Raw genomic sequence first — 16,576 nt, 5'->3', positions numbered from 1 at the left:
ACACATAACTTCATTTTATAACTAGTGAGCTAATGTACAGAGAGTAAGTTTGTTGATATATTGTGCCAATAGATAACATGTAAATGATATTCAAATTATTGTGCTTTGAAGAATAGTTATGATTCAAAATTAACGAGACGGATTTCCAGTGGTTAGGTGCGTCCAATGATATAATTAGCTACACAAAACAAAACTAATCAATTGACTATTTAAAAAATACATATAGAGCGTGGACATTAACATCATGTGACGTGACCTACATTAAAGTATGTGACGTGACCTACATTAAAGTATGTGTCATGAAACAAGAAGTGAAAAATAACAATAGATCAAAAAAATGGTAGATGAAGCGGGCAACGCCATTTTCATAAAACAATTGACAAATTAAATTATTTAAAAAACAATTAAAACGTTTAAAGTGTCAGTAGGAAAAGACAATTCAATAAGGCAGATAAGAATGAAGGACACCTATCTCGAAAACCAGAGTACCATCGAAATTGGAGATTTACATTCCACATTCTCGTCCAATAATTGCATGGATGTGGAACGTCATACGCTGTGTTTTAAGAAGAAACATTGACATTAAAAATAAGTAAATAATTACGACCCGTACCTCCCTCACATATTCCTCCGTCCGCAATTTGCCATACACAGCTTGCCGTAAACAACTTCGTTCTTGTACTACTTTTCTTTGCGTAGACGCATTCATTAGCATTGGGTGCTATCGTCTTGGTATAGGACGTATCGACTGCAATGAGACAGTCGCATTTATTAGTTGTATGATACGTACATTTAACCATATTATATATACCAACAGTATACACCACCTAAATACAACCTGCATAGCTACAGGGCATGGAAGAGCATCAGCTGTCAAAAATGAAAATAACAAAACCAAAACAAATTTCTGTAAATAAGATTACTTGTAAAGACTGACATCTTTCTTTAGTTTATGTCTCTAGATTTGAATTATATATTTTGTAGCTCTTAATTTGGCTATATAGCATGTCCTTCATCAATATATTATCAATTATAACAACCAAGTTTTGAAAAGTCTGCAAGTTAAATACTTACGTTTAAAAGAAAGAGATTGAAAATAATATTATTATTATCACAAGAGACAGAAAAAGGATTCATATTCATAAGCCAATGCATATAACTCTCTCTCTCTCTCTCTCTCTCTCTCTCTCTCTCTCTCTCTCTCTCTCTATATATATATATATATATATATATATATATATATATATATATATATCCATCTAAAGAAACAGGGGAATCACCCATTATGTCAGGCGACAGGGCAATATTATGTATTAGACCTTAATATACAGGCTTCCATGCCGGTTACCTCCAGATAATCGTAAGATAAACGAATTACGGTTCATGGACATCTTGCTAAATCTCAACTTATATCACTACATGCAAACATTGGCTCGATTATCAACCTAAGGCAGCCTTTGTCCTCAAAGCAATTTAACGAACTATGCTGGTACGAAAACCTCACGTATCAATCTTTAAAAAGAGAAAATAAGCAGTTTTTCCTAGACATGATTGTCTTAAATACTAAAAAGAAACATGATTAACACCGTAAATTTCAAATTTCTTACTTCGTGGCAAAATCTTTGAAAAAAATAATGATTTTAGCAGACACAAAACGCCAATCAATTATACATTTTTGTATAATAGCTATAATCTTAGCGTTAAAGGTACGTTTAAAATGATACCTGTAATTCTTTGTCCAAGGTCGTATGGTTTCGAATGAGAGATTACCTACCTATGCCTCTGCTTTCGATGCAGTTTACTGATCAAATGGCTATGATCTTAATCCGATTTACAAACTACTACCTTATCTTGAAATCCAACCTAAACTGAAATTTCACTATTATCCTATGAATCTTTCTGCTTCTTGAAATCACACTATTCCAAATGGAAGGTACTATTCTACAAATATCGATAAGTCTATCCGACGTACCAAGACACCTAACACAAAACCGCTTAATTTGAAAGACAAGCTTGGAAATATCAATCTTGTTTTATCCAGCACGCCACATAGGAATTGTATGGGTTTTTTTTGAATTAGGAATGCAATTCTTTAAGTGATTACCGGTGGTTTTAAAATAATGTTAGGTCACAGACTGTGAATTGAAACACTAATAATTTTCAGTCCACTCAACACTTACTCGCTTTGGAAACTACTTGGCACCTTATATGGTGTTTCCCTGTTCTAATGTAATTATATTTACAAAAGCAGTTGCAAGTAAAATAGAGGTTTACTTTTAATGATAAACATATTTAACTCTATATTACCTTTTTCATACAAAGATATTGATTCGTTTCCACCACATTGATGAATTGGATGATTGTTGCACTTGACGTTGCAATATTTTGACCGTTCAAGACTGCTTGCATTCGTGAAACAAATGCAATCCCTATCCTGAAATATAGCACCATCATTTATATAGTCATTGATATTGCCATAATGTTTTAGTGAATTACATCTCTTTATCGGATATTAAGGCTGATTTCATCCAATCATATTTGTTTTATAATTGCTCATTGTCTATTCCCCTTGTACTTATCTCATTCAATCTTATGTTGTTACTCAACGGTTGAGAATTACATGTTGAAATTAAAGCTTGAACTCTGGTACAGTTTGTTTGTTTCTTATATTAAATCGGAAGAGCATCGACATATTTTTGCGTGAATACTTTTGCTCAGAACTTGCATCATCACATTCAGAAATAAAAATGATTCGTAGACAATAAACATGTTGATATTATAGCGAATAAGGAAACAACATGTAATCATTACCTTCAATCCTATAAATGGATTCCCATCGCAAAACTTCAAACAGTTTCCTATGGTGTTTGTATCAAACTTCTTCCTGTCAAATTGCAAACCGGTCGTTTTCATACAGACTGTAAAAAGACATGTACTGTTAATATTTAAGTAAAAACGCGTACTTTGTAATTCCAATGACCAATTGAAACACATGTCTCCTTTAAAATTCTATCTATCGATCTATCTATCTATCTATCTATCTATCTATCTATCTATCTATCTATCTATATATATATATATATATATATATATATATATATATATATATATATATATATATATAAACACCATATCAAGCATATTTGATAACGTTTCTTAAAACAAGAATCTAAAAAATAAGAACGCAAAGCAGAATTATTTAGTATTCTCGTTATATACATATAAAATTGTCTTTTTACGTGAGTATCTCACGTTTTACCCTGCGTGACAGACTTTATTACTGCATCACATATTTCAAAAGAACTACTCACATGACCTACTTATTAATGAACCCATTGGGTTTTGAAATACCTAAGTCCCTCTAATAACACCCAATGAGATATTGCTCCAAAGTTGTCAACAGGTTCTGTATATAGGTTAGCATTAACTTGCAAAAATCTACCTATAGCTTATTATCTTTAGAATGAATCTTCACCCATTGACACAAATAACTATGTAATATGGTGTTTATAGATGATCCTTACAATGTACAGTGATTAAACAAAATTACATACACTTTGGATACTGCAATGCTTCTATATTTTTATAAAATATGGGTATTCATAGCATATAACCTCATAACAAAAAATAAATATATTTGTTATAATAAAATATCCTTTATAGGTTGATTTAAGGCATATACAGGTAATATACTAATAAAGGTACACATGAGTATTTGGTATCACTGACACAAAATATATCATAAATAAATACAAATAAAATATGATAATTTTTTTTTTTTTTTTTTTTTTTTTTTTTTTTTTTTTTTTATCGGGAAAGTGCAACTGCAATCCAATTTTCGTTTTCCTTGATGTGCCTAATGTTGATGTTCTGCCTTGTGTCGTCGCACTCGACGTCAAAAAATATCGGATTTGTGTTTTAATTTTGTTATTGAAAGTATGGATGTTGTGCTCACTGAACAGAACACTCGTACAACAGCTGAATTAATATACTCTTCAAAGTGTTGTAAAGACAAATTTAAATTCAAACACTCCATATCAATTGCATAATAACATGAATTATGCTTATGTAATATTTTAAAGGAACAACATAATGCACGATTTAAACCATTGTTGTCTTCCTTAATTAATACGCTTCCACCCCTACGTTACTTGCATCAAACGCAAGTTTTAAATGATTGGTTTATGTCTGGAGATGAAATAATATGTACACGTTTACGAACCGCCTTTAGTTATCGCTCGCCTCTTGGCATTAGCCAGTTGCATCAGTTGCTTTATACGGATAGGTCCTGTGAGTTTAGAAATATCTTTAGAAGTAACTTTTGCAGGTTCAAATTACAAGTCATCGCTTTTGGTAAGGTTATCAAATCGTGATGGATTTACTCTACGAAAAGAAAATACGAGGAACAAAGAAATTCCAAAGTTTGATAAATTTGAATTTTAAAGAGAAAATGCATGTTCTCTGAAATATTTCTGAAATGTGTACCCCATTTGTATTAAACTAATAATGTATTTGTCAACATTGTAAGATGATAATTTAAGATGAACTTATACTAGTACGTACTAAAACAATAATAATCCGAATAAGTCCTAAATAATAAAATGTTGCGAATGACTTATTTGACCTTGAACGTACTTTTATGCCAAATGTCCATATATGTTCCAGTGGCATTGTCGAAACTTCCATTTAATAACTTCAAAATAGTTCCCACATACATTATTTAGCGCAATGAGAACTTTGTTTTTCAAATGAATAATTCAAATACATATCCATATTCAAATTATATCGAAACACAAATTTGAACACATATGCAGACAAAGCTTTAAACAAAAATACAGGAAAAGGCAATCCCAAACATAAACTTATTAATTGCACAATTTTCTGCTTATATACATCTCGATGGTTATATTATGCCAAAATTCAACTATATACTCACGTGGTATACCTTACTACTGAATCTAACATTTCCAAAGATAACCGCATATGGCACATGTCGCAAAATAATCCACATGTCATTCCAGTCCAATGGAAAATAATTTAATTATTCTACCACCCCACATGACATTGATAGTAAATACGATATTTCTCCAAATTTGTCAACGGCTCAATATATATGATGAATTTATCCTGTAGCTCAAACTTTTTAAAACATAATCTACACCCATGGACACAAATAATGTATGTAGTACCTTATTTTATAGATGTTTACTGTCATGAACAGAAAATACAAATACAATATATACAGTCATGCTCCAAAGGTTACACAACACGTACATCTACGAAACACTACTATTCGTTTAAAAGTACCTTTATGATATAAACTGATGATTGTCAGTGTTTCTTAAATCAAATTGATTTCGAAACCTTCAGACTAGCATTGCAATATATTTGCCCTACTTTGATTATTACACCCGAAATAACATTATATGTTGTATATTTAATTTAATTTGATTGTTGGTTTGTTAGCTTTATATTTGTGTTATTCCATTACTTGCTATTGTAATTTAACTTTCTTTACTGGATTTGACATTGTCCAGAAATTCAGTTGCGTTATGCTTGACCTGACTGTTATTGATAAACACCTAAAAATATAATCATTGTAACTAGTTTATATCGTTGATACATAACCATTGATAGTTTCGGTAAACAGCATTTTAATGTTTTCATTATTTCTAAGAGTAAGATCAATTAAGTTTAATCAAGGCTATACCTGAGCTACGTGACATCAAGCATGTTTCTATTATTGCCAAAATCTATTTGGTTTCTAGAAGATTGAAAAAATATCCGGGAATATGTTATGTGTCTCAAGCTTGTGTATAACGTGTGTCTTCATAGGGATTGTTCAATCAAGCTACAAACATATGTTGTAACAAGTCTAATTTGAGAGATTATTTTATTGAATTTTAAGTGATCCTTTTCCCTGGAAATACATAAGTGTTCCTACAAAATTCTTGGACAAAGACAGTCACTGAAAATGATACTGAATTCAACATTGGAATAATATTGTATGTGATCCAACAAATAAATGTCGACATAACATCACTACGCACGTTACAACATACGTTATCATCTTACATTTTTGATTTCATCGGAATTCAAAGTCAATTTCTTTCTGCATGTTGTGTTACTAGCAGTTTTATTTGTTATAATTCTTGGATCGTTTTTGGATTTGATCCGTACAACTGTAAGCTATTTTATTGTTCACTTGATATTATAGGGAAATAAATTGATTGTTAAATTTTCCAAAGCTTTTTGTCTTCACCCAGTTGTGTTAATTTGTGTAAGAATAATAACAACACACAAGTCATGAAAACGGACCAGATAGTGAAATGGGTAGTTCATTTTATCTCTCCCCTCCCTCATTCCATTCTCTCTCCATAAATATGAGTATATACTAGAATGTATCAAGACTATGTATCCTCTAGCTTTGATTTACGTATTCAGTCAGGAGTTTGGTGAAGAAATGAATTCGTTAAAGAGATCTCCAAACAGAAACGTATAATTCAATCATTAACTTTTGTAACTAGTGTTCAATATGGTACATGTAGATTCGTAGCAAATACACTTACATGACCTTTTGCTATTATATGCTCTGTGTCAACGGTACAGTCGTATACTTGTTAATCTACATGGTACGGTCCACATCGTTACGAAAGGCTCTTGATTAAATATAGTAAGATAATTATTTCAGCAGCAATTTTAACTCTTGTTACAATCATACCCATGTCTCAAAACGATGAAGAGATCGAACCGTGATTAGTAATCAAAATAATGTGACAATCGAAATGTTGTGTACCGTCTGTTGTTGAACATGATTGCCAGATTAAGAAAGGCCGAGTAATAAATAATCGCTTGAAAGCAATAATAAACGTAAAAAAAATACATATTTTGAGGCAAAGTCACAATTATTACACTCTTTTCAAACGAATGCCCGTTTTGAAAACTGTGGGATACAGATATTTTCGTTTTAAAATATATCAAATGAGGGAACATGAGTGTTAAATCCGGGTTGATAGACATCGTGGCCAACGACAAAGTAGAAGTGACAGAGAGAAGGAGACATCGTTGCCGAGCAGCATGGTTTCCTGGAGTACGTACGTGTCCTATCGGCACACCAGTTCTCTTCATGACACCAACTGTCAGGGGCTATTTTCTTGCAACCTTATTCTTTTATGGTAGGGTCTGAATGGGAGGGTCATCAAAATGCATGATATGGTTAAGACGCACCATTGTCGTTCGCACAAGTCAGCCAAGATTCTTAACTGTTGGACTTTGACTTGCCTTAGTGAAATATACTGATTCATTATCACAACAAGAGGTAGAGAGGGATATAATCATAAGGAGGGAACGAACGTGGTGAAATTATTTCTCAACCAGTAATCGAGATGAAACCATCGTACGATTTCAGTGAGAGAGAAGAAGGTTAGAGGCAATGACTTGACATATCGCCTTACAGTGTTCGCTCAGACGAAGACATGAACGAACCTGAACCATCACCTTCCACCTCTTCGACCAGAACATATTCCAAACCAAAGTCCACCACCAACACTAAACCCTGAACAGTACTACCACATTCGAAACATGGAAAAGCGTTTCTCTAGAAAAGTTAGAACCACGTCCTACACGTACACGATGGAGTTTAAAGATTTGAGGTCCGACGTACCGGTGGAGAAAGCAGTGGGGTTCATCGCCGAGGTGTGGGATTCTTTGTTAACCACACCAAAACAGCAATGTGAAGCCAACACAGACGATCGCTTGAGACTTTCCATTCATCACGACAGTTTTAAGTCCCCTGTTTGCATCGAGTATAGCAACCAAGCAGAACTGACACCTTGCAAAGTCATCGACAATATTCAACGCGTATAACAATCCAACGACAAGTGTCACATGACCGATGGAAAAACGATACTGTTCATCACCAACGTTTCTCGTCCCCAAGGAGGAGGAGGCAAAAAAATGTTATTGGTGGACTACCTTCATTGCACCAAAAGGAGCCTCGTTCAGATTAACAACACTCAATACCAAATGTGTTCAACCCTTGACAACGTTGTGGGACAAACGTATGAATGACAAGAACGATACAGCAGAATGGAAATAAGACTGGGAGAACATTCGACAATCGGACCGAGCCAAACAACGAAGTGAAGCATGAACTCCTGTTACAGCAAGCGGAGCTATCCAATGACACACCCTGTGGCATTCCTGACATGCAAATATAGCCATACGTCTTGGGTACACGGTACACCTTGAAATTGCACCCTCAAGGAGTGTCCAGACCTTTGTTGCTTTGAGACAAATATTTTAAGGACGGAAAATACATTGATGTATATCATTACGATGAACATTTCAATGCCATTACCAGTATCGCCCCATTCCGGGGATACAGTTATTACTGAGAAACATGACTATGGCTATACCAATCGACAGCAACACAAACATTGTGGATCGAAATACTCAGGATGTTTGGCCTTTCAAGCTTGTCTGGAGAAGGAGAAGAACGAGTTAATTGCCCTGCGTGTCAACGAACTTGTGTCAGTCCAACCTCTTACCAACAATATATAAAGGCGCAAGGTTAGCAGCAGACAAGTGCTTGTCAACTGCTGAGATTGTGCCCTACTTATGGACAATACATACGTACCAATAGTGCCAAGTTACACGCGTGTCGGGGAAACAAACGATGTTACATTTGTCGACAAGTTGTCAACATGGAGACGAATGATACATTCAAAAATACAATTCCAAACAAGAGGACCAAGATGACCAGAAGAAAGGGAATTCCATCTTTTTCTTTTTTGAATGCATGCAATAGACCGGCATTCACATTCCTAATTTATGCTTGGATCATTTAGGGAGAGAGAAGTGAATCCAAAAGCCTATATTTAGTCATTGCCCTCACTGCCGCACGATTCATGGAGGACGTGACAATTTATTTCGGTAACCGAACACACTAGCTGATTACGCCCAACGGATATTACACCCAACTGACAAGACGTGTGGCCAAGAGGACATCGAACGTTCCGGAGATTGTCGTCGCCATGCCACGGTGATGGCTCACAATTTTTCGGGATACGATGGGCAATTTCTTCTTAGATACAAAACAGAACAAAATACCGAACGTCCGAAAGCGAGCTTAAACGGAGCAAAAATCATGTCCATGAACGTGGGTAAATTAAAGTGTAAAGATTGAATGAGTTACTTGGCCATCCCATTGAGTAGAATGCTTAAATGGTTTGGAATAATAGAAATAGCCAAAGGTTATTTTCTGCACTTTTTCAATACAGAAGCCATTCAACACGCCGTTTTACCTCATTTGCCTGAGGCTCACTAATACGACCCCGACAACATGCGTACCGAACAACGAGAAGCTTTATACGCTTGGCACCAAACTCACTCAACGGACCCCTTCGACTTTTAGTAAGAAATATTATGGACATTTTACGGCGATGATGTGGAACATTTCGAGAACTATTCATGGAACAAGGAAGGATTGGTCCTTTGAAAGAAGCTTGCACCATCACCAAAGCGTGTTCCTTAGCATACAGCCATCGAGTCATGCCCGAAAACACCCTGGCTGTCATCAGTCCTCAAACAACCAACTTTGTCAAACGTCAATACTCGGTCAAAGCCCTACGCTGGCTACATTACTTGTTTTACAAGGAAGACAAATGGATCCAACACGCCCGCAACGTAGAATGAGTAAAGATCATCAAAACGAATTTGGTGGATGGTTGGGACCTAGAAAACCCCAAGATTGTGTACGAATTTAACGGTTGCATATTTCACGAATGTCCCCTGTTACCCTCAACGTGGTACTACAAATCAGTTTTTACAACAGGCCAGGGAAGACTTGTGCCAAACCACTTGTCAGCAACGCTTAAAGTTAGAACAGCAAGGATAACAAGTGGTATAAATGTGGGAACACGAGCACAATCACCGTTTGAAAACCGATTTCGAGTTTGATCTCATCGTGGAAAGTTATAAGGTGGTTGACCCACTGAACCCGCGGCATAGTTTGTACGGAAGAAGGATATAAGCTACATGTTTGCTGTACAAAGCCGACGAGGAGAAAGGAGAAGAAATCAAATACTTGGACGTGTGTTCGCTGTATCATTACGTCTGCAAATGTTGTAACTTTCTGGCAGGGCGCCCATAATTGCTGATGTAACACATCGATCTTGACAACATACGACAATACGATGGATTTATCAAGTGCAAAGTCTTACCTCCCACCGACTTGTTCCACCCCATTTGATATCACCATTGCCAAGGAACATTGATGTTTCCCTTGTGCCGTACTTGCACAGAAACGTGCAATCAAGAACAGCCTTGTCAGCATACCCAGGAGTAACGCACCTTGATGGGAACTTGGGTCAGCGTGGATTTGTTTAAAGCTCTGGACTTGGGATACCAACTGTTAGAAGTGTACGAAATTTAAACAGTACCACAAGAGTGTCCAAACTAAAAAAAAGGCATTTTCACTGACTATGCGGATGCCTTTTTGAAACTAAAACAAGAAGCCACGGGCTATCATTCCTGGTGCCACACTTCCGAAGACCAAAATATATTAAAAGAAAATACTGGGTGCAGGAAGGAATCACTCTAAACCACGTGAAGAAAACAAAAACGAAGGCAGGCGATCGTTTGCCAAAGTGATGTTAAATTTCATGTGGAGCAAAATTTCACAACGACCGTGCTTACCCAATACATACTATTTGACAGAACCTTCCAGCTACTTCCAGACGATTCACGACAAATCCAAGTACAATAAGCACGTGGACGTAATTCGTGAGGAATTGATCCTGTTCAATTACAAAGAAGAACTTGACTTTGTACAAGCCGACGAATTTCGAAATGTCATCATTGAAAATTTCATCGTTGAGGCTTACGTGACAGCCCATGTTCGCTTAAAATTGAATGAAGCTTTAGAAATGTTGGGAGTTCGCGTCCTGTACACGGACAATTTCATCTACATCGATCGCCTGGATCAAATTTACCTTCACATCGAAGGTGAACGTTTAGGAGCCTGGACGGACGAGCACCCGACGACGAGTTTCTAAGATTTGCTAGTGACGGTCCTATAAATTACGACTACGATTACTGGTACATGCAAGGAAATATGCACACGGAGCGTAAAGTGAAACGATTGACTCTCCATTCTCGCAACAGTCGACTGGTGAACTTTTGGAGTATTGATATAAACCGTGCAATTTGGACAGGATGAAAGCTTTGAAGTGACCAACCGTGCACAGAGCAAGAGTATATGTTTAAACACACACCAAATCGCATGTCGACCCTTGGATAAAGTCTGTCGAATCGTGTACCAGAATATAGTTCGGCTTCACAATCACTTCACTTTACCGTACGGTCACGTCGATATTGGTCAGCATATTAAAAAGGGACAACGTCCAAGACCGATAGTTTGTTGTAACTGCCTAAGTCTATGGAGAAGGTTCAATAATTTCACAAAAGAAAGTATCAAACATAAGACTCAAGTCGAACGAGAAACACAGATGTGATGCTATGCATAACGATCACATCACGAATGCAGTACCGCATTTTAGTTGTTTATGTACCAACGGCATGACAAAGTACGTGCAACCAGTGCAAGTTCCAGACCACTAGACTTTAAATTATGAACATGCTGATATCGCCCATTATAAAGAGGGACGACTTCCTAGTGCGACACTTCATTGCAAGGACAAGCGACGAGAAGGATGAACCACAGTATGCAAATGAATAAATAAAACGAACAAAAATCATTTACCTCTGTCACCACCATACCATCACAGCAAAGTGCGTTCAAAAGGAAAAGTGTTCAGTAGACATAAAATACTACTTTAGCATCCAAATGACTCAGTCAGCGACTTCGAGAAAATTTAAGACAACTTATACCTACACGGTGAAATTGAAATACTTCACGTTTGACGTTCCACCCGAGGAAGCAGACTGTTTCGTTACGGTCCTACTTGACTTACTGCTAGAGGAACTCAACCCTCAGTGCCAAGTCAAAGATTGATGTCGCTTGAGCCTCTCTATGTATCACAACAGTTTGAACCCGCCTTATGTCTCGGGTTTAGCACACATGCAGAATTAATTTCTTCCAGACTTGTGAGGAATATTGAAAACGTGCAGACGATGAGAGAAAAAATTGACATCACCGATGGAAAAGTGACCATTCATATGGCATACGTTGTACCTCCATGGGAAGAAGACGATGACTGCACTTGATATGCTTACCGACGAGTGTGCCTAGCAAGATGAACATAACAGCAGATTTACTAATGAAAGGCAGCACGTGATGGGAAATATCCTATTTGATTGTGTGTTACTTGTTTTGTTTTCGCTATTCCTTATAAATGAACATTTAATGTAAATACGTTGCATATGAAGTGAATTTTACAAAGGCGTGAACATTAATTTTGAACAGTAGTTTACTAGACCTAATAACTAAATAAATAGGTTCGTTTCATGTCTAAATGTTACTGTAGTAAATGGAGAGTGCTTAGACCAAAACACAGGCCATAGAGCCCGTGTATGTACTTGCATATATGTTTTGTACCCATACAATAGACTTTTATTTTTCGAGTCTCTGTTCTATCTAATAGACTTTCTTTAGAACAGTTATGTCCTCTTTTCTGAGTGTTTCCATCTTCTTTGTTTGAATGTGTATTTGTTTGTTTCTGTATGTCCATGTTTGTCCCCATCAACCATATAAATGCATTTCACCCTATAAATAACTTTAATCTTATAAACAACATGACGTCACCCATGTTCAATTCGCTAGGTACCATTCCCATGTTAAATTCCCGTTGTTCATTTACATGCCCTCCCATGCTAGATTCCCAAATACCCAATAGCGTCGGGACACCTTTTTGACTGGGACTTATATTGACCCGATACAATCCCAAGCTTTTGCCAATGTTAATTTTCCAATAGACCCTAAACAGCCCTCTACTACTAGTCATAACTTACTATTAAATTTATCTCGAACTTCACTATTCATGTAGCTTGTACACTCTTAACGGACCCATATGTCACATAGGTACAATTTAGCTATTCTGCACAAGTTACAGCCATAAATAAAAATTAAAAAATGAGATAAAATCATGTACCAGCAGCTGCATATATATATATATATATATATATATATATATATATATATATATATATATATATATAAAGTATATTTATTTTGCATGTTTGTGTGTTTGTTAGTCAGCATTTTACATTTGTTTTCATTACATTCTATTGTAATGTAACATTGTATGTTGGACTTGACCTTGTCCGAAATAAAGTTCAATTTCCGCTTGACCTGAATTGACTTTTCTATTTTATTTTCTAAACAACTAATATGCACTTATGATTATGGTATTAATATCAATTAGTAGAAAACATAAATATGTTTATTTGGATCAGGGTCTGAGTTTTTTATATTTCCTTATTAAACTTGACGTCGTCCAGATTATATAATTATTTTTCTCAGTATGTTGCCAATAATAAATAATGTCTTATTCAAGCAAAGTAGAGACCTATGTAAACATGATGCGGAAATAATTTTTCATTCGTGTTTTACGTTCTAGCACAATAAAGTTATATTAAATGTTGTGTTCATTTAATTATGTTTTTTGGTTTGAATTAATTTCTTCAAATTATCATAATTAGAGATTTACTCTGGATATATAATAGTGCCTGATAACATTATTCGACAGAGACAGTCAATGGAATTTTATAGTGTATTCTAACCTGGAATAATATTATTGTTTCAAGAAAAGACTGATGACGGATCACCATTTTAGCATTTTCAGGAATTTAAATAATTAGGAATTGTGTAGGAAATTCTATATTTATCAGGAGTTCTAATTCGCAATAATGGGTAGTTATTTTTTCATTTTAACTTAGCATTCTCTGGAGAAAAAAATGTTGAATTTCACAAAGTATGTTGCTTTTCATTAGTTCCTGTTACTTAGTTTAATATTATTTACTCGTAGTGTATATACATATACAGATAGATAGATAGACAGACTGATGTGTAGATGTAGATATACAAACAAGATTTGTATATGTTCTTTTCAATTTGTGTAATGACCAGAACACTTAGATATCCTCTTTATTTGCTACTTAGTTTAAGAATATAGACTCGTAATTTATATATTTATAGAGACATACAAACAATATTCACAGATGGTCGTTCCAATTGATTTATATATGTAGTGACCCGAACACTTAGATACCCTCTTTATCTTGACAAATGATTGAACTGGTCAAGCGTATTATTTATATTTGAACTAAATAAATGTATGAATTAAAGGTAACACTGGTTGCAATGACACTGCTATATTTAGAGGTCATTTCGAGGGAGGACTTGCTTAGCTTGTTATTATATTAATAATTCGCATTAATTGTCACTGTCACTAATGGTTAAATAAAGAAAAGGCAAGAATTTGTTTCGCTAAAAAAAGTACGAGAACGAGCATGTGATATTTAGAATATGGTGAATGCAACTCATTTTCAAATCTATTTTAACACAAGCAAACGTGTGAGCGAGTCTCATTTCAATACCAAAGCATTATATATATATATATATATATATATATATATATATATATATATATATATATATATATATATATATATATATATATAACAGTGGTAAATATATTTCATCTCACCGGGTTGTTTGATGAAATGACTCAATTCCATTGTGGCTGCAACCCATGCTTGATCGGTTTCGTTAAGAAGACCCTTCAGGGCATCGTCATACCCATCTTTAGTTACATCAAAAAACGCCTTCCCATTACCCTGACAATACTGCCTTGCTTCATTCCATGGTACACTGACATTCATCAATAACGTTTCCCCATTGGCTGAAACTGGATAAATCTGCATTTTAAATATATATTGTTTGATGTTGCATTTTATGTTTCTCAAATTTAATTTTAATTTGAGTGCTTTTTAGTCTGTCTCATTATTCTCGAGGGTTTTTGTTGCAAATCACACAAGCATGGCTCGGATTGACATGCCGGTTTGTTGCCCAGCATCGTGGGTAGTCTGTTTAGTGCCAAGGCATTAGCAGTAAATTCTGTGCCTAGGGATATACCACATTTGAAACACTTAACGAGTAATTTAATTACTAAAGTTATTAGATGAATATTTTAAAAGAACTTCAAAATCTTTGGTAACATCCATGTTTAAAAGAAAGGACTTTCCAAAAACAAAAATAAAGTTCATAATTATTACAGGAATGTAATCGTATTTACTGAGTAGCAAAGAAGTAATTTAAATTGATATTCCGGTCTTGGTGTGCCTTCTTGATTTTATGCCTGTCAACCAAGCCACAGTTTTAATTCTCAATTGATAATTGCATAAGTTCATGTTAACATCGCAAAACGTGCATTTACTAATTTATTTAGTAGGGTGTTAGCATTTTACGTTTCTGATATATAGCTGTGACAAGGATAAACTGTCTAACTGATTTATGTGGCTGATATCGTCAATGGCTAAGATATTGATTGTTTATTACATTGTTTATTTTACCTTTGTGGGCGATACTTGATACGATATATCAATATTATGAAGTCAATATTCAGGAAAATTACCTCTTTCATATTTAAAGTAACTTCTCTGTACAACATTGTAGATCCTGAACGGTCTTAGTATTCATACGTTAAATATTAGAATGGATATAAAATGTGTCCAACTAATGATCATGTCCTACTTAAAATGAATTTACCATACTTATCAAACGTGTAAACTATTTCTAAAATTTCTTCACATATAACAGCAAACCGAAATGTCCAGGGAGATAGTTTGGACACCAATGTCTCATTAAATGTAAAGATAACTTCTAGAGTATTCGAGTAGAATAATGTTTAATTCAGAAATCTTATTTTAATCTGCAATCAGTAAAACAAGACAAATTAACATTTAATTTATTTTGTCTGTAATTTACGTTTACACCATGTCATGTTCACGTCATGAAATGACAGAATATGAATTCCTCTTTCATATAAGCTTACCGCTCATTAGGATCCAGAAGAGTCTGCACAAATTCATCACGTTCAATCCCCTGAAAGCCATCTTAGAATGTAGCGGTTTACTAGGCTATACTATCTGTAATGTATCGAACCTTCCCACTGTTTAAACTCCATTCAAATAAGTGATTATTAAATATCGTATCTACCCACATATAATATAAACCAGATGTTAACGACTTTGTCGGTCAATAATACGTATTAAGATAAATTATCAATGATGCATATAGTGCGTACGGTATTTTACATTTTATCAATCAATTCTTTCCCAGTGTGTATGTGATTCATTCAAACACTTATGTAACAACATTATGTCTCTGATGTTGATGACTTCATAGCTTCTTCAAGTGCTCATACATACATACAATGAATGCATGACTTGTCTAACCCATTCGCACATCCGTCCCATCAAGTGATTTTACGTGCTACTTTTCCATGTTTTAAAAGGATATTAAAGAGTAACGACATGCCCTTATTTAGAACATTGACTTTCAACTTTCTGTCTTCCACTCTCCTTTCCATCAATCAATATAATTATGTATGAA

General features: G+C 34.9%; 1 protein-coding gene across 5 annotated transcripts in view; it reads right to left on the bottom strand.

Moving 5' to 3' along the window:
- The window catches only part of LOC149805605 (uncharacterized), a 36,651-nt gene extending 20,357 nt beyond the window's left edge, over nt 1-16,294 (bottom strand). For 3 of the 5 annotated variants that reach the window (XM_089950234.1, XM_089950235.1, XM_089950238.1), the window contains exons 1-5: nt 16,017-16,294; nt 14,670-14,870; nt 2,812-2,918; nt 2,308-2,434; nt 614-748 (exon numbers count right to left, since the gene is read on the bottom strand). In XM_089950234.1, the coding sequence (XP_089806360.1) occupies nt 614-748; nt 2,308-2,434; nt 2,812-2,918; nt 14,670-14,870; nt 16,017-16,077 (631 nt within the window). In that variant the 5' untranslated portion in view covers nt 16,078-16,294. Of the gene's footprint in view, nt 1-613; nt 749-2,307; nt 2,435-2,811; nt 2,919-11,896; nt 12,213-14,669; nt 14,871-16,016 lie in introns of those variants that run through there. The other 2 variants (XM_089950236.1, XM_089950237.1) reach the window with 2 other exon arrangements.
- Nucleotides 16,295-16,576: the final 282 nt, after the last annotated feature.

This window comes from Sinohyriopsis cumingii, chromosome 2, assembly GCF_028554795.1.
Source record: "Sinohyriopsis cumingii isolate HCF-2022 chromosome 2, ASM2855479v2, whole genome shotgun sequence".
Taxonomy (NCBI): Eukaryota; Metazoa; Mollusca; class Bivalvia; order Unionida; family Unionidae; genus Sinohyriopsis; species Sinohyriopsis cumingii.
This window is presented reverse-complemented; position numbering and strand designations above follow the sequence as displayed.